The sequence below is a fragment of the Meriones unguiculatus genome, chromosome 7, assembly GCF_030254825.1.
Source record: "Meriones unguiculatus strain TT.TT164.6M chromosome 7, Bangor_MerUng_6.1, whole genome shotgun sequence".
NCBI classification, from domain to species: domain Eukaryota; kingdom Metazoa; phylum Chordata; class Mammalia; order Rodentia; family Muridae; genus Meriones; species Meriones unguiculatus.
Genome location: NC_083355.1, coordinates 847,391 through 870,128, shown reverse-complemented (window position 1 = coordinate 870,128; position 22,738 = coordinate 847,391). Strand labels below are relative to the sequence as shown.

At 39.1% G+C, this 22,738-nt stretch overlaps 2 protein-coding genes across 2 annotated transcripts; both read right to left on the bottom strand.

Annotated features, from left to right (window-relative positions):
* Positions 1-15,324: 15,324 nt before the first annotated feature.
* LOC110543293 (olfactory receptor 6C2-like) lies at positions 15,325-16,260 on the bottom strand. The gene has a single exon (XM_021629657.1). The coding sequence runs from the start codon at positions 16,258-16,260 to the stop codon at positions 15,325-15,327; it is 936 nt and encodes a 311-aa protein (XP_021485332.1).
* A 4,785-nt stretch (positions 16,261-21,045) lies between these two features.
* Positions 21,046-21,981, bottom strand: LOC110543294 (olfactory receptor 6C2-like). Its single transcript, XM_021629659.1, has one exon. It carries the CDS (start codon positions 21,979-21,981, stop codon positions 21,046-21,048), a length of 936 nt encoding a protein of 311 aa, XP_021485334.1.
* Positions 21,982-22,738: the final 757 nt, after the last annotated feature.

The window sequence follows — 22,738 nt, the reverse complement described above, 5'->3', positions numbered from 1 at the left end:
TATTTGAGCATATTTTGGATATATGCCTAGAAGTGGTATAGCTGGATCTCGAGGTAGCACTATTCTTTTATTTATTTATTTTATGCATTTATATTAGTGCTCTATCTGCATGTGCACCTGCATGCTAGAAGAGAGCGGTTGAGGATATAGGTGGTTGTGAGCCACCATGTGGTTGCTGGGAATTGAACTCAGGACCCCTGGAAGAGCAGACAGTGCGCTTAACCACTGAGCCATCTCTCCAGCCCCGGTAGCACTATTCTTAATTGTCTGAGAAAGCGTCAGATTGATTTCCAAAGTGGTTGTACAAGTTTACATTCCCACCAGCGATGGAGGAGGGTTCCCTTTCTCCACATCTTCCCCAGCATATATTGTCTCTTAGCCATTCTGATGGGTATAAGGTGAAATCTCAGGACTGAGAAAGAAATTAGGGAAACAGCACCCTTCACAATAGCCACTAATAACATAATTTACCTTGGTGTGACTCTAACTAAGCAAGTGAAAGACCTGTTTGAAAAAACTTCAAGTTTCTGAAGAAAGAAACTGATGAAGATATCAGAAGATAGGAAGATCTCCTGTGATAATGGATCGGCAGGATTAACAGTGAACATGGCCATCCTGCCAAAATCAATCTACAGTTTCAATGCAATTCCCATCAAAATACCAGCACAATTCTTTATAGACCTTGAAAGAACAATTATCAACTTCATATGGAAAAACAAAACAAAACAAAAACCCTCAGAATTTCCAAAACAATCCTGTACAACAACAGATCATCTGGAGGTATCTCCACCCCTGATCTCAAGCTGTACTACAGAGCAAGAGTTATAAAAACTGCATGGTATTGGCATAGAAACAGACTGGTGGATCAATGGAACCGAATAGAAGACCTAGAAATAAACCCACACACCTACGGATATTTGAATTTTGACAAATCCATACAATAGCAAAGCCAAAACCATAAAAAAGACAGCATCTTCAACAAATGGTCCTAGCCTAACTGGATGTCTAAATTCATAAAAATGCAAATAGATCCATATTTATCACCTTGCATAAAAGTAAAGTCCAAGTGAATCAAAGACCTCAACATAAAACCAGACACACTAAATCTGTTAGTAGAAAAAGTGGGGAAAAGCCTAGAACACAGTGACACAGGAGACAACTTCCTGAATAGAACACCAACAGCACAGGCTCTAAGAGCAACAATCAGTAAATGGGACCTCATGAAACTGAAAAACTTCTGTAAAGCAAATTGTCAACAGAACAAAACAGCAGCCTACAGATTGGGAAAGGATCTTCACCAACCCTATATCTGACAGAGGTCTAATATCCGGAATGTATAAAGAACACAAGAAGTTAAACAGCAACAAATCAAATAATCCAATTAAAAAATGGGGTACAGGTCTAAACAGAATTCTCTGTAGAGGAATAGCGAATGGCAGAGGACTTAAAGAAATGTCCTTAGTCATCAGGGAATTTCCCTTTCTAGGAGAAGAACTAATTCCATTTGAAAGAAAAGTGACACAACTACTAAAGCTATTTTTGGAGCCTGAAGGCAACATACCTATAAAAACATTTTTTAATATAATTTCATTGGATTTTCAAAAACTCTAGAAATAATTCCATTTTTAACAAATACCCTCCCCCTTGAAGATTAAGGAAAGTAGGGAAGTCAAAGAGCAATAGAAATCCCATCAAAAGCTTTTTGCCATTTTATTCTTGGTCTTCTTAATAAAAAGCCTACATATTTAATTTATTTTTAAATGACATTAGTTTTTTAATGCATATTCTGATCACAGTTTCCCTCCCCTCATCCTTGATCCTCCTCATCCTTCTATCCATCCTATTCTAGGTCTCCTTTTCTCTCTGTTTAGAAAATAAACCAGCAAACAAACAAACAAGAAAAGACAAAGAAATAGCAGAAGAAATATATACATACATATGTACATGCACACACAACTATGAAAACACAAAATTGGAAGCTATAATTTTTGCTAAAATTTATTTTATTTTTTAATATTTTTTATTTTTAAATAATTTTATACATTCACTTGTATCCCAGCTGTAGCCCTCTCCCTTTTTCCCTCCCAATCCTCCCCTCCCTCCCTCATCTCCTCCCTGCCCCCTTCCGAGTCCACTGAGAGGGGTGTCCTCCTCTCCTTCCATCTGGCCCTAGCTTATCAGGTATCTTCAGGATGGTTGCAATGTCCTTATCTGTGGCCTAGCAAGGCTGCTCCTCCCTCAGGGAGGAGAAGCTCAATGAACCAGACATTGAGTTCATGTCAGAAACAATTCCTGTCCCCTTTATTAGGGAACACACTTGGATACTGAGCTACCATGGGCTATGTCTGAGCAGGGGTTGTAGGTTATATCCATGCATGGTCCTTGGTTGGATAAACAGTCTCAGAGAAGACCCCTGTGCCCAGACATTTTTGGACCTTGTGGGGCTCCATGTCCCCTCTAGGTTATACTAATTCCTCATTCCTTCATATAATTCCCTACACTCTACCGAAGGCTTGGTTATGGGTCTCAGCATCTGCTTTGATACACTGCTAGGTAGGGTCTTTCAGGTGCCTTCTGTGGTAGGCTGTCCTGTTACTTGTTTTCTCCTATTTCCAATGTCCATCCCCTTTGTCTTTCTAGATGAGGATTGATCATCCTACTCCTGGACCTCTTTCTTGTTTATCTACTTTAGGTGTACATATTTAAGTATGTTTATCCTATCTTATAGGTCTAGTACCCACTTATAAGTGAGTATTTACTATGTGTCTCTTTCTACTCCTGGGATACCTCACTCAGTATGATCTTTTCTAGATAGCACCATTTGCCTGCAAAATTCATGATTACCTTGTTTTTAATTGCTGAGTAGTATTCCATTGTGTAAAAAAAGTACCACAATTTCTTTATCCATTCCTCCGTTGATGGACATTGGGTTGTTTCCAGGTTCTGGCTATTACAAATAAAGCTGCTACAAACATGGTTGAGCAAATGTCCTTGTTGTGTATTTGAATATCTTTTGGATATATGCTCAGGAGTGGTATAGCTGGATCTTGAGGTAGCACTATTCCTAATCGTCTGAAAAAGCACCAGATTGATTTCCATAGTGGTTGAACCAGTTGACATTTCCACCATCAATGGAGGAGGGTTCCCCTTTTCCACAACGTCCCCAGTATGCATTGCCTCTTAAGTTTTTGATCTTAGCCATTCTGATGGGTATAAGGTGAAATATCAGGGTTGTTTTGATTTGCATCTCTCTGGTGGCTAGGGATGTTGAACATCTCCTTATGTGTTTCTCTGCCATTCTATATTCTTCTACAGAGAATTCTCTGTTTAGCTCCATACCCCCTTTTTTAATAGGGTTGCTTGAGTTATTGCCTTTTAACTTCTTTAGTGCTTTATATATTCCAGATATCATCCCTCTGTCAGATGTTGGGTTGGTGAAGATCTTTTCCCAATCTGTAGGCTGTCGTTTTGTTCTGGCGACAGTGTCCTTTGCTTTACAGAAGCTTTTCAGCTTTTCAGCTTTTCATGAGGTCCCATTTATTGATTTTTGCTCTTAGCGCCTGTGCTGTTGGTGTTCTGTTCAGGAAGTTGTCTCCTGTGCCAATGAGTTCAAGGCTCTTCCCCACTTTTTCTTCTAACCTATTTAGAGTATCTGGTTTTATATTGAGGTTTTTGATCCACTTGAACTTTAGTTTTGTGCACGGTGATAAATACGGATCTATTTTCATTTTTCTGCATGTAGACATCCAGTTGGAAGAGCACCATTTGTTGAAGATGCTGTCTTTTTTCCATTGAATGGTTTTGGCTTGTTTGTCAAAAATCAAGTATTCATAGGTGTGTGGGTTTATTTATGGGTCTTTTAATCGTTTCCATTGATCCACTTTTCTGTTTCTATGCCAGTACCAAGCAGTTTTTATTACTATTGTTCTGTAGAACAACTTGAGATCAGGGATGGAGATACCTCCAGAGGATCTGTTGTTGTACAGGATTGTTTTGGAAATTCTAGGTTATTTGTTTCTCCATATGAAGTAGATAATTTTTCTTTAGAGGTCTGTAAAGAATTGTGTTGGTATTTTGATGGGAATTACATTGAACCTGTAAATTGCTTTTGGCAGGATGGCCATTTTCACTATGTTAATCCTACTGATCTATGAGCATGGGAGATCTTTCCATCTTCTGATGTCTTCTTTGATTTCTTTCTTCAGAGACTTGAAGTTTTTTCAAACAGGTCTTTCACTTGCTTGGTTAGAGTCACCCTAAGTTACTTTATGTTATTAGTGGCTATTGTGAAGGGCGTTGTTTCCTTGATTTCTTTCTCGGCCCTTTTGTCTTGGGTATACAGAGGGCTTCTGATTTTTTTTTTTGAGTTAATTTTTGTATCCTGCCACTTGGTGAAGGTGTTTATCAGCTGAAGGAGTTTTCTGGTTGAGTTTTTGGGGTCACTCAGGTATACTATCATATCATCTGTGAATAGTGAAACTTTGACTTCTTCCTTTCCAATTTGATCCCCTTGATCTCCCTTACTTGTCTTATTACTCTAGCTAGGACTTCAAGAATTATGTTGAAGAGATATGGGGAGAGTGGATAGCCTTGCCTTGTCCCTGATTTCAGTGGGATTGATTTAGGTTTCTCTCCGTTGAGTTTTATGATGGCTATAGACTTGCTGTATATTGCCTTTACTATGTTTAGGCATGTGCCCTGTATTCCTGTTCTCTCCAAGACTTTAAACATGAATGGGTTTTGGATTTCGTCAAATGCTTTTTTCGGCATCTAGGGAGATGACCATGTGGTTTTTCTCCTTCAGTTTGTTTATATGGTGGATTACACTGATGGATTTCCGTATATTGATACACCCTTGCATGCCTGGGATGAAGCCTACTTGGTCATGGTGGATGATATCTTTGATGTGTTCTTGGATTCAGTTTGCAAGTATTTTATTGAGTATCTTTGCATCAATGTTCATAAGAGAGATGGGTCTGAAGTTCTCTTTTTTGTTGGCTCTTTGTGTAATTTAGGCTTCATAGAACGAGTTTGGTAATGTTCCTTCAGTTTCTATTTTGTGGAATAATTTGGAGAGAATTGGAGTTAGTACTTCTTTGAAGGTCTGGTAGAATTCTGCAGTGAAACCATCTGGCCCTGGGCTTTTTTTGAGGGGAGGCTGTTGATGCCTGCTTCAATTTCCTTGGGGAGATATAGGGCTATTCAATCTTTTTACCTGGTCTTGACTTAATTTTGGTAGATGGAATCTATCAAGAAAATTGTCCATTTCTTTTAGATTTTTTTTTTAAAATTTTCATCAATTACACTTTATTCATTCTGCATCCCCCCATAAGCCCCTCCCTCCTCCCCTCCCAATCCCACCCTCCCTCCTCCCTCTGCTTGCATGCCACTCCCCAAGTCCACTAATAGGGGAGGTTCTCCTCTCCTTTCTGATCTTAGTCTGTCAGTTCACATCAAAAGTGGCTGCATTGTGCTCTACTATGGCCTGGTAAGGCTGCTCCCCGCCAGAGGGAGGTGATCAAAGAGCAGGCCAATCAGATTATGTCAGAGGCAGTCCCTCTTCACATTACTATGTAACCCAATTGGACTCTGAACTGCCCTGGGCTACATCTGTGCAGGGGTTCTGGGTTATCTCCATGAATAGTCCTTGGTTGGAGTATGATTCTCTGGGAAGTTCCCTGTGTTCAAATTTTCTTGTTCTGTTGCTCTCCTTGTGGAGACCCTGTCCTCTCCAGCTCTTACTATTTCCCAGTTCTTACCTAAAATTCCATTCACTCTGCCCAACAGTTGCCCATCAGGCTCAGCATCTGCTTTGATAGTCTGAAGGGCAGAGGCTTTCAGAGGCCCTCTGTGGTAGGTTCCTAGGTTGTTTCCTGTTTTCTTCTTCTTCTGATATCCATCCTCTTTGCCTTTCCGGATGGGGATTGGACATTTTAGTTAGGGTCCTCTCTCTTGCTTAGTTTCTTTAGATGCACAGGTTTTAGTGGGTTTGTCCTATGTTGTATGTCTATATGAGTGAGTATATACCATGTGTGTCTTTTTGCTTCTGGGACAACTCACTCAGGATGATCCTTTCCAGATCCCACCATTTACCTGCGAATTTCATGATTTCCTTATTTTTCATTGCTGAGTAATATTCCATTGTGTAGATGTACCACAATTTCTGCATCCATTCTTCAGTTGAGGGGCATCTGGGTTGTTTCCAGCTTCTGGCTATTACAAATAAAGCTGCTACAAACATGGTTGAGCAAATGTCCTTTTTGTGTACTTGAGCCTCTTTTGGATATATGCCCAGTAGTTGTATGGCTGGATCTTGAGGAAGCGCTATTCCTAGTTGTCTGAGAAAGCGCCAGATTGATTTCCAGAGTGGTTGTACAAGTTTACATTCCCACCAGCAGTGGAGAAGGGTTCCCCTTTCTCCACAACCTCTCCAGCATGTGTTGTCACTTGAGTTTTTGATCTTGGCCATTCTCATGGGTGTAAGGTGAAATCTCAGGGTTGTTTTGATTTGCATTTCCCTAATGGCTAGTGAGGTTGAGCATTTCTTTAAGTGCTTCTCTGCCATTCGGTATTCCTCTACAGAGAATTCTCTGTTTAGCTCTGTTTCCCATTTTTTAAGTGGATTACTTGGTTTGCTGCCTTTCAGCTTCTTTAGTTCTTTATATATACTGGATATGAGTCCTCTGTCAGATAAAGGGTTGGTGAAGATTCTTTCCCAATCTGTAGGTGGTCGCTTTGTTTTGATGACGGTGTCCTTTGCTTTACAGAAGCTTTTCAGTTTCATGAGGTCCCATTTATTGATTGTTGCTCTTAGAGCCTGTGCTGTTGGTGTTCTGTTCAGGAAGTTTTCTCCTGTACCAATGAGTTCTAGGGTATTTCCCACTTTTTTTTCAAGCCGATTTAATGTGTCTGGTTTTATGTTGAGGTCTTTGATCCACTTGGACTTCAGTTTTGTGCAGGGTGACAAGTATGGATCTATTTTCATTTTTCTACATGTAGACATCCAGTTAGACCAGCACCATTTGTTGAAGATGCTATCTTTTTTCCATTGTATGGTTTTGGCGTCTTTGTCAAAGATCAGGTGTCCATAAGTGTGTGGGTTTATTTCTGGGTCCTCTGTTCGGTTCCATTGATCCACCATTCTGTTTCTATGCCAGTACCATGCAGTTTTTAAAACTGTTGCTCTATAGTACAACTTAAGATCAGGGATGGAGATACCTCCGGATGATCTTTTATTGTAGAGGATTGTTTTAGCAATTCTGGGTTTCTTGTTATTCCAGATGAAGTTGAGAATTTTTCTTTCCATCTCTGTAAAGAATTGTGTTGGTAATTTGATGGGCATTGCATTGAATCTGTAGATTGCTTTTGGTAAGATGGCCATTTTTACTATGTTAATCTTGCCAAGCCATGAGCATGGGAGATCTTTCCATCTTCTCATATCTTCTTCTAATTCTTTCTTCAGAGATTTGAAATTTTTTTCATACAAGTCTTTGACTTCCTTGGTTAGGGTTACTCCGAGGTACCTTATGTCATTTGTGGCTATTGTGAAGGGTGTTGTTTCCCTAATTTCTTTCTCAGCCCTTTTGTCTTTTGTATACAGGAGGGCTACTGATTTTTTTGAGTTAATTTTGTATCCGGCCACTTTGCTGAAGGTGTTTATCAGCTGTAGGAGTTCCCTGGTAGAGTTTTTGGGGTCACTCACGTATACTATCATATCATCTGCAAATAGTGATAATTTGACTTCTTCCTTTCCAATTTGTATCCCCTTGATCTCCTTCAACTGTCTTATTGCTCTAGCAAGGACTTCCAGCACTATGTTGAAGAGATATGGAGAGAGTGGGCAGCCTTGTCTTGTCCCTGATTTCAGTGGGATTGCTTTAAGTTTCTCTCCATTCAGTTTGATGTTGGCTATAGGCTTGCTGTATATCGCCTTTACTATGTTTAGATATGTGCCTTGTATCCCTGATCTCTCCAATACTTTGAACATGAATGGATGTTGGATTTTGTCAAAAGCTTTTTCAGCATCTAGGGAGATTATCATGTGGTTTTTTTCTTTCAGTTTGTTAATATGGTGGATCACATTGATGGATTTCCGTATATTGAACCAACCCTGCATACCTGGGATGAAGCCTACTTGGTCATAGTGGATAATATCTTTAATGTGTTCTTGGATTCGGTTTGCAAGTATTTTATTAAGTATTTTTGCATCAGTGTTCGTAAGGGAGATTGGCCGGAAATTCTCTTTCTTTGTTGAGTCTTTGTGAGGTTTAGGTACCAAGGTGACTGTGGCTTCATAGAATGAATTTGGTAATATTTCTTCTGTTTCTATTTTGTGGAATAGTTTGAAGAGAATTGGTGTTAGCTCTTCTTTGAAGGTCTGGTAGAATTCTGCGCTGAAGCCATCTGGTCCTGGGCTTTTTTTGGATGGGAGACTTTTGATGACCGCTTCTATTTCTTTGGGGGATAAAGGACTATTTAGTTGATTTACCTGGTCCTGATTCAGCTTTGGTAAGTCAAATCGATCAAGAAAATTGTCCATTTCATTTAGATTGTCAAATTTTGTGGCATATAGACTTTTGAAGTAAGTCCTAATAATTGTTTGGATTTCCTCAGTGTCTGTAGTTATATCCCTCTTTTCATTTCTGATTTTGTTGATTTGGGTGGTGTCTCTCTGCCTTTTAGTTAGCCTGGCTAAGGGTTTGTCTATCTTGTTGATTTTCTCAAAGAACCAGCTCTTGGTTTCATTGATTCTTTGAATTGTTTTATTTGTTTCCAATTGATTGATTTCAGCCCTGAGTTTGATTATTTCCAGCTGTCTACTCCTTCTTGGTGTGTCTGCTTCTTCCTTTTCTAGGGTTTTTAAGTGAGCCATTAGGGTGCTTGAATGAGCTGTCTCGAATTTCTTCTTGCAGGCACTTAGTGCTATGATCTTTCCTCTTAGCACTGCTTTCATTGTGTCCCACAAGTTCGGGTATGTTGTGTCTTCATTTTCATTGGTTTCTAGAAAGACTTTAATTTCTTTCTTTATTTCTTCCCTGACCCAGCTGTCATTTAGTAACAAGTTGTTCAGTTTCCATGTGTGTGTAGGCTTTTTGCTATTTCTGTTATTGTTGAGGTCCAGCTTTATTCCATGGTGATCAGACAAGATACATGGGATTATTTCAATCTTCTTGTATCTGTTGAGGCTTGCTTTGTGACCCATTATATGGTCTATTTTGGAGAAGGTTCCATGAGGTGCTGAGAAGAAGGTAAATTCTTTTCTGTTTGGGTGTAAAGTTCTGTAAATGTCTGTTAGGTCCATTTGATTCATGACCTCTGTCAGAGACATTGTTTCTTTGTTTAATTTCTGTTTTGTTGACCTGTCCTTTGTTGAGAGTGGGGTGTTGAAGTCTCCCACTATTAATGTGTGGGCATCTATATGTGCTTTAAATTTTATTAATGTTTCTTTCACAAATGTGGGTGCCCTTGTATTTGGGGCATAGATGTTCAGGATTGTGATGTCTTCCTGGTGGAATTTTCCCTTGATGAGTATGAAGTGTCCTTCCCCATCTCTTTTGATTAATTTTGGTTGAAAGTCTATTTTATCAGATATTAGAATGGCTACTCCTGCTTGCTTCTTGGGTCCGTTTGCTTGGAAAGTCGTCTTCCAACCCTTTACTCTCAGGTAATGTCTATCTTTGTGTCTTAGGTGTGTTTCTTGTATGCAACAGATTGCTGGGTTTTGTTTACGTATCCATTCTGTTAATCTGTGTCTTTTTATTGGAGAGTTGAGTCCATTGATGTTGAGAGAGATTAATGACCAGTGGCTGTTAGATCTCTTGATTTTGATGTTGGCTGTGGTGATCAGGTTGTGTGCTTGGTTGCTTTTTGTTTTACTGAAGTGAGGTTATTTATTTCCTGTGTTTTCTTGAATGTAGCTAGCTTTCTTGGGTTGTATTTTCCCTTCCAGTGTCTTCTGTAATGCTGGATTTGTTTGTAGGTATTGTTGAAATTTGTTTTTGTCATTGAATATCTTGTTTTCTCCATCTATGAGGACTGAGAGTTTTGCGGGGTATAGTAGCCTGGGCTGACATCTGTGTTCTCTTAGGGTCTGCATGATATCCGTCCAGGCCCTTCTGGCTTTCATAGTCTCTGTTGAAAAGTCAGGTGTGATTCTAATGGGTTTGCCATTATATGTTACTTGGCCTTTTTCCCTTGCAGCTTTTAGTATTTTTTCTTTGTTCTGTATACTTACTGTTTTGATTATTATGTGGCGGGAGGATTTTCTTTTCTGGTCAAATTTGTTGGGTGTTCTGTAGGCCTCATGTATTCTAATTGGCCTCTCCTTTAGCTTGGGGAAATTTTCTTCAATGATTTTGTTAAAAATATTTTCTGGGCCTTGGAGAAGGGAGTCTTCTTTGTCCTCTATACCTATTATTCTTAGGTTTTATCTTTTCATATTGTCTTGCATTTCTTGGACGGTCTGTGTCAGGAATTTTTCGGATTTAACATTTTCTTTGACAGATACATCGATTTCTTCCATTGTATCTTCTACACCTGAGATTCTTTCTTCCATCTCTTGTAGTCTGTTGGTTATGCTTACCTCTGTAGTTCCTGTTTTCTTCCCTAGATTCTTCCTTTCCATTATTTCTTCCATTTGTGTTTTCTTTAATTTTTCCAATTCTATCTTCAGGTCTTGAGTTGTTTTGTTTACTTCCATCACCTGTCTGATTGTACTTTCCTGTTTTTCTTTTAGTTCCTTCAACTCTGTTTCTATCATTTCATTCAGTGTTTTAAGCATTTCCTTTCTAAAGGCCATAAACTGTTTGACTGCAGCTTCCTCTATTTCTTTATGGATGGCAATATTCTGTTTGAGTTTATCTTCCTCTATGTCTTTACGAATCTTATTTGTTTCCTCTGTTATCATCTTCATGAGCATACTTGTTAGGTCATCTTCTTGGATTTCAGTTATGGTGGGGTGTCCAGGGCTACTTGCCCCTGGATAACTGGGTTCTGGAGATGCCATATTGTTCTGTCTTTTGTTGCTTGAGCTTTTACGCTGGCCTCTACCCATTGTGTTATCTTAGGTGTTTGGGGTTATTTTCTGGTGGTTCCTGGGGATCTTGTGGTGGAAAGAATCCTCTTAGCAGAAAGCTGGTTTTTCCTGAAGGATGTCTTCTCAGCTTTTTGGGTATAGTCCCTGGATGGCTGGTGTTTTTTCAGGAGTTGCTCACCTCAGGGATATAGACCTGAGTGGTAACTGTGGTCTTTGTTAGTCGAGAGGGTTCTCCTCTCACCCAGGGAAGTCCTGAGGGCAGCTGCCCTGTTTCTGGGTTTCTTGTAAATTTAATGATCAGCTGCTGTGACCCAGTTGGACATCAGGCGCGCCTCAACTGTTTGTGCCTGTGTCTGGAGCACAGCTGAGTGCTGGCGCCTCGGCCCCACTAGACTGCTAGACTTTTTCTAGGGAAGGATTGGGTGATTTAGGTCAGTCCAGTTTCCTTCCTTCCCCGTGGATTCTCTGGAGACAAGGACTCCCAGTGTCTTTTTTTGCCCTGGTGCACACTGCTCAGTGTCCGCCAGCTGGCTGGTCGCAGAAATTGCCTGTGCCTGGAGCACAGCTGTGTGATGGCGGCTCAGTCTCTGCCAGCTGTCTGGTGCGCAGAAACTGCCTGTGCCTGCCTTTGCGGCTTTTGGGAGCCTGAGTGCCTCTCTAAGCTGGTTAATTTTCTGGGGACCTTTTCAGGTTGGGGGTGAGCTGAGTGCTCTGAGATCAGACCCGCCGTTTCTATCTCCGGCGGCGAATCAGGCGCGCAGGCAGGCAGGGCTCTGTGCCGGAACCTGGGTCCCTGGCTCTGGCTCTAGGCTGGCTCCTGGGGTGCCCGTGGAACCCGCCCGAGTCTTTTCCAGGGGATGTCTGGGTGACCTAAGGCCAGTCCCAATCGTTTCCTGTACCCTGGGGTTATCTCTCGACTGAAAATTCCAGTCTCTGATAGTGTGGTGTACACGGTTCAGTCTGGGACCTTGACCAGAGACACTGGTTTGTGGCTCTGGACTGGGGCTGGGGCTGGCGGCCGGCAGCCAAGCGTCTGGTGAAACCGGGATCTCTTTCGCGGTTTAGCCGGGTGAGTTAAAGGCTGATCGAATCCCCCACCGTGGGGTATCCTCTCACCTGGGAAACACAATGACTGTGTTTTATGGCCGAGAGTTCTGATTGCTGGTCACTGTGCTGATCCTGCTGCTGCTGCTCAGAATGAGAGTCCTCCCGGCGCCGCCATCTTGCCCGGACGATCTTTCCATCTTCTGATGTCTTCTTCGATTTCTTCAGACTTCAAGGTTTTTTTTTTTCTTCCAAACAGTCTTTCACTTGCTTGGTTAGAGTCACACCAAGGTACTTAATGTTATTAGTGGCTGTTGTGAATGGTGTTGTTTCCCTAATTTCTTTCTCTGCCCTTTTGTCTTTGGTATACAGGAGGACTTCTGATTTTTTTGAGTTAATTTTGTATCCAGCCACTTTGCTGAAGGCGTTTATCAGCTGATGGAAATTATGAAATTTGCAAGCAAATTGTGGGACCTAAAAGTTTATCCTGAGTGAGGTATCCCAGAAGCAGAACAGACACACATACTATATACTCACTTATGTATACCTGTAAGATAGGATAAACATACTGAAATCTATACACCTAAAGAAGATAAACAAGAAAGAGGACCTGGGGTAAGATGATCAATCCTCCCTTAGAAAGACAAAGGGATGGACATTGGAAGCAGGAGAAAACAAGTAACAAGAAAGGAGCCTACCACAGAAGGCCTCTGAAAAACTTTCCCCAGCAGTGTATCAAAGCAGATACTATAACCAAACCTTTGGCAGAGTGCAGGGAATCATATGAAAGAAGGGGCAGTTAATATGACCTAGAGAGGACAGGAGCTCCACAAGTACCAAATATATCTGGGCACAGGGGTCTTTTATGAGACTGCTTCTCCAACCAAGGACAATGTATGGATATAAACTAGAACCTCTCCTCGGATGTAGCCCAATGGTAGCTCAGTATCTAAGTGGGTACCCTAGTAAGGGGAACAGGGACTATTTCTGACATGAATTCAATGGTGGGCTCTTTGACCTCCCTCTTACCCCGAGGGAGGAGCAGCCTTGCTAGGCCACAGCAGAGACATTGCAGCCAGTCCTGAAGATACCAGATAAGAAAATAACCAGGGTAAGATGTAAAGGGAGGAGGTCCTCCCCTATTAGTGGATTTGGAAAAGAGTAGGGAGGAGATGAGGGAGGGAGAGTGGGATTGGAGGGAATGAGGGAGAAGGATGCAGCTGGGATACAAAGTTAATAAACAAACTAATATTAAAAAAATAAAAAAAGTTGAGAAGTTAGAAAATTAAAAGTTGGAAACAGCTCTACCTCAAGACCCAGCTATATCACTCCTGGGCATATAGCCAAAAGATGCTCCACCACACAACAGGAACTATGTGTGGAGCACTGCTTGTTTGTCAGGCTGCTTTGTTATTGAGCTCTCAGCTAAAACCATATTTTCACCCAGGCCTTCACCTGGAGACAGGGATGGGCAGGGTGTTTTGCCAAGTTCACTTCCTTTTGTTTGTGTGAGGATCACACAGACAAGTGGTTGAGGTAAACAAGTTTGATTTCTTGATGAACCCCTTCATTGTATTGAGGTGCTTTGCTCTGCCTATAAAAAAGAATTATGGAATAAACCTGTGTGACAATTTCTACTGGCAGCCCTACTGAAAAATAAAATAAAATGAAAAAATAAACAAATAGGAAACTAGATCTTTCGAAGTAAAAAAATAACTTTTATTTTTAACATAAATCAATTGTAACAATAAAATGTTATTATTGTACTAAAATTTCAAGGTAAGTGGGATATGTGTTTAATGCCTATTTTAAAATAACTAATGTTGAATTTAGTGATACATTTATAATATAACTAATGCACTCAAGGTTCAGGAAGCACTGAGGAAGGGGGAAGAGAAAGATCTTAAGAGCCAGAAGAGAAGTCTACGCTGAGATTATGTCTCTTAGAAATGACAGGAAATCTGTAGCCGTAGTACCTCAACAATTTGGCTGCCTAAACACAACTTGAACATGGAAGATTTGGAGGGAAATATCGCGGGATGGACTGGAGGGAAGAAAGGAAAAGAGGGAAAATAAGGTAAGTATAATTAAAAACTGCATTTTTTTGTTATTTTGTATGTATGGGAGTTTTGCCTGGGTGTATGTCTGCACACCATGTTTGTGCCTGATTGCTGAATCCAGAAGAGGGTGTCATATCCCATGTCCCTGGAGTTATGGGTGTTTTTGAGCTGCCACATTAGTGCTGAGAATTAAATCTAGGTCTTCTGGAAGAGCAGCCAGTGCTCTTAACTGTTGAGCCATCTCTCCAGCCCTGAAATTTTCCTTTTAAATTTATGTATTTATGTATTTATTTATTTATTTGTTCTTTTTCACTATTTTTTTTTGTTTTGTTTCTACTAATTCCTCTGAGGCATGTACAGTTTTCATTAATTATAGTTTAGGATTCCTTATGTTAGATGTAATTTAGTAAGACATAAAGATCTGTATTCAACACAAGATAAAGCATCATTTGCATTTATCATTGCAAATCATAAAATAGGATTATAGTGTAAAGCTGAAAGCATTAACAACATTAAATCAAGATTTAAATATTATTTGTAATATTAAATCTATTGTTCTAACCCCACTCTGTTTTCTTAGTTCACTGTTTAGAGTAAACAATAAGGTACTAGGGGCTCCTACACACCTACAGGTTATGCAGGAGTCAACTACAGGTGCGAGACATTTGAACAAAACTTTGCATATGTGGTGAACATGCTCGGTCTGTGGTCATAACTCCCTAAAACATGGTTATTTACACAGGATTTATCTGTGTTCGGAACTTTCAAGTATACAAGAGGATGTACAAAGGTGCCTGGGAATACTGCGACATTTATGTAAGGCATGTGTGCCTATAAACAAGTTATCACCCTTGTGGGGGTCTCTGAACCAACTCCCTGAGGATACCAAGGAATAGATGGAACTTGTCATGGTGCTCGGAGCCAAGACTCTCACGAAAGTTGGAGTTAGAATAGAGAATAAACATACTTATTCACTGGGATTGTTTCATTGCTTGTTTATTTTAATTTCTTTTGTCATGAAGGCATATTTCTATTTCCTATTAAGTGTTTAATATATAATTATTGATACATTTAAGTGTGACGAGGTTTCTCAATTAGAAAGCTAAAGACAAAAATGTTAAAGATATATTTATGGATGGCATATATTTTTAATAAAAAGTTGATTCTGTGTAGTAGTAAAATTTCCTACTTCCTGAAGAACAGTACAATTCTTTTAACAGAGTCATTGAAGGCCTGTTTGACTTGCTTGTTCCTCAGGGTATAGATGAAGGGGTTCAGCATAGGAGCAATGGAAGTGGTGAGAACTGTCACACCCTTGTTGATAGCCACTGAGTCTTTTGCTGAAGGTTTCACATAGATGAAGATGCAGCTGCCATAGGTGATTGAAACCACCATCATGTGGGAAGAACAAGTAGAAAAAGCCTTTTTCCTTTGCTGGGCAGAAGGGAATCTTACAATGGTCTTGATGATGTATACATAGGAAAGAACCACACACACAAGGGTCATGATAAATGTCAGCACCGCACAGCCTATCACCATCTGCTCTATGAGCCATGTTTCTGTGCATGAGATCTTTAGGAGGGGGGATGCGTCACAAACAAAATGGTCAATAACATTAGAGTCACAGAACTGCAGCTTGAGGCCCAGGCTGAGCGGTGGGAGGACCACCAGCAAGCCAGCAGCCCAGCAACCGAGGATAAGTCTTCTACAGATCCTGCTGTTCATGATGGTGACATAATGCAAGGGCTTGCAGATGGCTACATATCGATCATAAGACATGGTAGCCAGGAGAAAAAATTCTGTCACGCCGAAAAGATCAGTGAAAAATATTTGAATGGCACAGTTGTTATATGTAATTATCTTGTCGCCTGTTGAGATATTGTATAAGTATCTGGGAATACAAGCAGTTGTAAATGAGATTTCTAAGAAGGAGAAATTTTGTAGGAAAAAGTACATAGCGGTTTTTAGGTGTGAATCCAAAAGGGTGAGTGAAATAATTGTGAGGTTCCCAGCTACACTCAGCACGTAGGTGAGAAACAGAAAGAGGAAGATCAGGGGTTTCAGTTGTGGGTCATCAGTCAGTCCCAATAGGATGAATGTTGTTACTGTGTGATTTCTCATAATCAAATTGTTGCCTATCTAGTCTGCACTTAAAATCCAGAGCTGGACAGAACGAGCATGAGACCCAGCACCCAGGCATTTACGCATCCTGTTTGCAAACAAACACACTGCTGGTTAGGTCCTACAAACAGATGTTTGATCTTTGCGGGGTGGAGTTAGAAAATCAAACCGCCTTGTCTGCATGTTCCAGAATGCTACGGATGCTTCCTTCTCTCTGATTCTTCTTCTTAGTTTTGTGTAACTGCTCTTTGGAATCTTGTTTTCTCCAGCAGTTTTAGTTGGCTACTAATGCTTTGTGAGACTGAGTTCCTCCTCAGAGGCTGAGTCCTGAAGTGATATCTTGCACTTTCTTTGGGCTGTTGATGTGTTTCTTGAGTTTTTTTTTTTATTTATAAAACTCACAAATAGCTTCAGGTTCACTTGTGGTCTAATGTGCTGTAGTATTATAATCGTGAACATTCATATTTTTTAAAACAACTCCTTAATTATTACCCCATCTCTTCCTTTTAATTTTCAGTTTAAAATTACATTCTCATCCAATCATGGCATAAAAAAAGAAATATTTTGAGATCAGGTTTATTGTATAGTATGACAATAAGTTATATATAAAAATATATTTGATGAAATCACAATTGCTTTTCATGTTTAATTTCGGAGTGCACTGAAAACATGAATAGCAATATCTTTATGTAAAAATGTAATTTTTAACTGTCAGGCTTGTCTTAAAAATATCAACTCTATTGTCTCTTAGTTTCATCTTAATATGAAAATAACATTATTGTTTATACAAATTCCATGCTGAAGCACTAAGCATGCAGTGTTTTTGATTAGCATTTGAACTGTTTCAGCATCCTGATCCACAATGCTTTTCCCTGTTAACATGTTCTGTTGTCAATAAACCAAGTCACATTTTGTTCATTATTTATATTTAAAACTTGTAGCAGATTTAATCAAATACTAGGAAATTAATATTTCAATTTCTTGACTGTGTGAGTAGAGTGAGTATTTCTAAGCACATTAACAGAAGTCTTTCACCGCTTACCTTGTGGGCCCATATGCGTTCTATCTGCCACTGTTCTTTGTAATTTCAAGACTTTGTTTTTCCTGCTGATTCCTTTATGTAATCCTGTGTTTTATTATTTGTCAACATAACTCTATTTTCTTGAATCTCTAGAAATGACTACTTCTTATAAAAATATAACGGAGTATACCTGGAACACAAGTCCAAAATGAAATACTTGGGGTCCGTACCTAGCCCTATTTCATTTTGAGTCTTTTAATCAAACTAGCATGCCGCGATTACTAAATGTTTACTACAGGTTACAAACTAAAACAAGCACGTGGCTTACCTGTCAGCCTTTCTTCAGTGCTCTTTGTTTTCAGTTCTATCCCTGTTCCCAAGCCTACAATTTCACAAATTTCTAGAGGATTTTATGTAGATATTTCCCACAGCTCTCAACTTATTCAGTTTTTGCTGCCCTTTCTTTTTGTTAATTTGCGTAAGTTAGGCGAGCACCACTGAGATATAGCTTCGGTTTTCATTGTTGCTTAGTATAACTTTATTAATGTCTATACCCTAAAGTATTTATATTAGCTCCCATTTTTTAATTTTAATATAGTCGGTGAAGACTTTTTAACTAGAGGCTCCTAAGAACCCAGTGTCATAAAATAATCTGTAGTTGAAAGTACAGAATTTATCATACTCACATTTCTGGCAGTTGTTTACAGCTTTCTCTCTTAGTTATTTAACCACAGTGATTCTTGTACACATGATTTGAAAATGATTATTTCTGGTGACTACTGATTAAATATACTACTGATTAATTCTAGTCATGTGTGTAAAAATAGTAGTCTTGTAATGCTTAGGGGTTTAAATTTTCTGTTTTTAATCATTTGGATCAGCTTTCTCATTGACAATGCAGTACCATCGTAAGAAAATACCTTCTTACCTTTTTATCCCTGAGAAGTGGGGTTCAAAGAAATGTTTGGTAGTCTTGGAAGAGATGTTGTTCTGAACTGTTTGCTCAGAAAGAGGGTTTTCAAATATCAAGATTGATGCTTATTATTAACTTGCCAGGCCAACAGCAAATAAACAAAAGAGTCCTTGGTGACCCAGGCTCAGAATAACTAAGGAATCATTTGTGGGAAGAGGGTCTTTGGAGACCTGAAGCATCAAAATCACTTACAAGAAACTTCAAGGAAAATGTAGAATTTAATTAAAAGAAAACATAGTCCAGTTTCTTATACTTAATTCTTGTTATGTCAAGTATAAAAAGACTTAGGTCTCATTTTCTGTATAATCACTGCTATGCAGTGAATAAATTACATAGATTTAAGATGCTACTGCTTCAGCCTATGAGAATATGTTTTAATTTTATTTTTAAAATTTAATTAATGAATCAATCAATTTGTGTATGTGTATACGATGTGTCTACTTGATTCAGGTGTGTGTGCCACAGTGATGTGTGCATGTCAGAGGACCAGTTTGTGGAGCTGTTTCTCTCCTTTTACCTTTTATGTGGAGTGTGGAGAATTCAGGTTTCCAGGCTTATACAAGTGTTTCTACTCAATGAAGCAGCTTGATGGATCCAGAATATTATTTTTGCAAGTCAAACTATGGCGCCAAGAAGATGGCACCATGTCAAGAGTAAAGTGCTTAATGTGAGGACCTGAGTTTTAATCCCATGTGAAGCTGATTATGGTAGTGTGACTCTTTAATAACAGTGCTCCTATGGAAGGTGGGAAGTGGAGATAGGAGAATCCACAGATGCTATGGCACCACCATATTTTACAGGCAAATCGAGCATCATAAATCAAAGGGTTTATCGGGTTTGGCAGAGTTGTGTTTACCTTTCTTCTTTGGTAGCAAGCAGAGTAACTTCCAGTACCATGAACACTAGTCATTAGGAGTAACGGCTCTAGGTAGGTACCAGTTCTACCTCTTTGTGGTCAATGAGTTGTGTAGACAATTTCTTCAGCAATAGAGCCTTACCGTCAACTTATGGCAGGAAACCAATAGCCTTGGCAATTGCCTAGGTTTTGGGAGTTTCTACAGCACCCCTTTAGCCAACAATTTGAGTAAATGTAATGCATTCCCAGAATTGGAAGCTACATTTGGGACAGGAGATGTTCAGTTGGGGTTCATTTGGCAAATAAACATACTCATATGTTTTAGAAAGCTTTTTCTGTATTAGGTTTCCATACACCCCATCAAATGGCCCTTAGTTTTGGTTATCCCTCTCTGTATTTCCTCCCTCAGTCCACCTCATCTCTTCTCCTCTGTTTGACTCTCCAGTTCTAGTTCTCCCATCCATCCAGAACTATCTATTTTTTCCTCTTTCTAGGAAGAGGAAAAAAATACCTCACCTCCCATTTTCTTGCTTTATATCTAATCTCTGGGGTTATACAGATTATCTTGCTCACCAATAACTTAACAGTTTATATCCACTTATAAATGAATACATACTGTATTTGTCTTTCTGGGTCTGGGTTAGCACACTCAGGTTCATTTTTTCTTAGCTTCATCCATTTACCTGAGACTTCCATGATTTCATTTTTTAAACAGCTGAGTAACATTCCATTGTGTAAATGCACTACGTGGTCTTTATTCATTTATCCATTGACAAAAGCCTAGTGTCCAATTTTGTATATTATGAATAGAACACCAACAAGCTTGATTAAGTAAGAGTCTCTGTAGTTGAATAAAGAGTTTTCTGGGCATATGCCCAAGAGTAGTATAGCTAGATCTTGAGGTAGATGTATTTCCATCTTCCTGAGGAACTGTCACATTGATTTCCATAGTGGTGGTACAAATAAGTACTCCCATCAGCAATAGATGAGTGTTCCCCTTACTTCATACCCTTGCCATCATGAGCTGTCAATTGGTTTTTGATCTTAACCATCATGACAAGCTTAAGATGAAACCACATACTAGTTTTGATTTGCACTTCCTTGATGGCTAAAGATGTTGAATAATTCTTTAAGTGTTTCTCAGCCAGTTGAGTTTCCTCTTTTGAGAATTTTCTTTAGATCAGAACCCCATTTATTTTATTTATTTACTTAACTAATATCTATCTATCTATCATCTATCTATCTATCTATCTATCTATCTATCTATCTATCTATCTATCTATCCATCGATTGTTTTTGAAGACAGGCTTTATCTGTGTAACCTTAACTATGCTGGATCTCCCTTCATAGACCAGGCTGGCCTCCAACTCACAGAAATCCACCTGCTTCTGCCTCCTGAGTGCTGGGATTAAAGGCGTATGCCACCACTGCCCAGCTGAACCCCATTTCTAATTGAGTTATTTTTGTTCTTGATATCCAGTTATTAGAGTTCTTCATATATTTTAGAAATTAGCCTTCAATTGGATGGGTAGTTTGTAGAAATCAGTTCCCATTCTATAGCCTGAGTTTTGTCTGAATGAAGGGGTCCTTAGTCTCATAGAAACTTTTCAGTTTCATAACAGGCCGTTTGTTAACTGTTGTTTTTAGTTGCTGTGCTAATGGTGTCATGCACAGAAATTCCTTTCCAGTGCCAATGAGTTCAAGACTATTTCCTACTTTATCTTCTATCAGATTTAGTGTGTTTGGTTTTATGTTGATTAAACATATTCAAAATATTTGGTTTTAATAGAGAGTAAGTCATGTTTATAGGATGCAAGATTAAAGAGAACATGTGAGTGTTAAAAAGATTAAAAAACAATGATACAGAAAATATTATAATAAAGCTTCAGATTTTGCATTAATTGACTATCTAAGTTTAGTATTCTTAATTTTCTTTTACATTTTTGAGAGAAATGCAATTTTTTTAATTGAGTAATTGAAAGCTTGCTTCACTTGCTTGTTTCTCAGTGCATAAATAAAGGGATTTAACATTGGTGAAATTGATATGATGAGAAGTGAAATTCCTTTATTGATAGCTACGTCATCTTTGGATGAAGGTTTGACATAAATGAAGATGCAGCTCCCATAAGTAATGGAAACAACAATCATGTGGGAGGAGCAGGTGGAAAAGGCCTTTTTTCTTTGCTTGGCAGAAGGAAATCTCAGAATGGTCTTGATGATATAAGCATAGGAAAGCACAACACACACAAAGGTGATGATGAATGTCAGCACAGCAGCAACTATCACCATTTGTTCTATCAACCATGTGTCTGAACAAGAGATTTTCAGGAGAGGAGCTGCATCACAACAAAAATGGTCAATGATATTTGAGTCACAGAATTCTAGCCCCAAGCCTAGACCAATTGGTGGGAGAATGATGCTCAGTGCTGCTGTCCAGCAGAAGAAGATAAAGTTCTTGCATACTCTGCTGTTCATGATGGTCATATAATGAAGAGGCTTACAGATGGCCACATAGCGGTCATAGGACATGATAGCCAGGAGGAAAAATTCTGTTACTGCGAAGAGGTCTATAAACAACAGTTGACTGGCACAAGCTATATAGGTAATGGACTTGTCCCCAGATAATATGCTATATAGAAATCTGGGAATACAAGCCGTTGTGAGTGAAATTTCTAAGAAGGAGAAATTTTTGAGGAAAATATACATAGGTGTTTTAAGGTGGGGGTCAGTCAGGGTGAGGGTGATGATGGTTAGGTTTCCAGATAAACTCAACATGTAAGAAATGAGCAGAAAGACAAAAAGCAGCATTTGCAGCCGAATATCATCTGTCAGACCAAGCAAGATGAAGGTTGTTACTGTCCGGTTTCTCATTCTTGATTATTGTCTCTTGACCAATCTAGCTGAAAAATAAGAAAGACCTTATAAAACTTCAGAGTTGAGTTGGGTGCTGACCTCAAGACAGAGTAGCTTGAGTGCCATTCCTTTATTACCGTTGGTTAGTGAAGAAGCAAGCACGTAATACAAGCTGATGTTTGGTCATCTCCTGGTATCACATAATAGCTCATATTTGAATCACATATTTCATAGTGGCATTCTTATGTATCTATTGTCTAGCTGTAATTGACACCAGTTTAATAATAATATTATAAGCATAATTGCACAAAAATTTCCCTTTAAATTAATTGCTTTTGGTCCAACACTTCTTCCTTTTCCTAACTTCTTTTTCCAGAAAAGATATTAGAAGAGAACTACTAAAATAAATAGTGTTCTCTGTTAAGATACTTTTAACATTATGTTATTAGTTATTAGAAAATAGATACTTATCACATAGTTGCAGTCTAGTTTCTATGATTAAAACACTTTCTTTTATTGTTGTTTATTAAGGATTCATTTAGGTCACTGGGTGTAGTGGTACACACCATTCTAGCACACATCATTGGGAGGCAGAAGCAGGTAGATCTCTGTGAGTTAGTGGCCAGCCTAGTCTATGTAGGGAGTTCTAGGACAACTAGGGTTATGTGGACAGACCCTGTCTCAACATTCTCCCAAAAATATTCATGTAGATGTGTTGCAGTTCAAGTGCTTTTTCCAGATTACTTTATATTTTCATACATATTAATACATACAC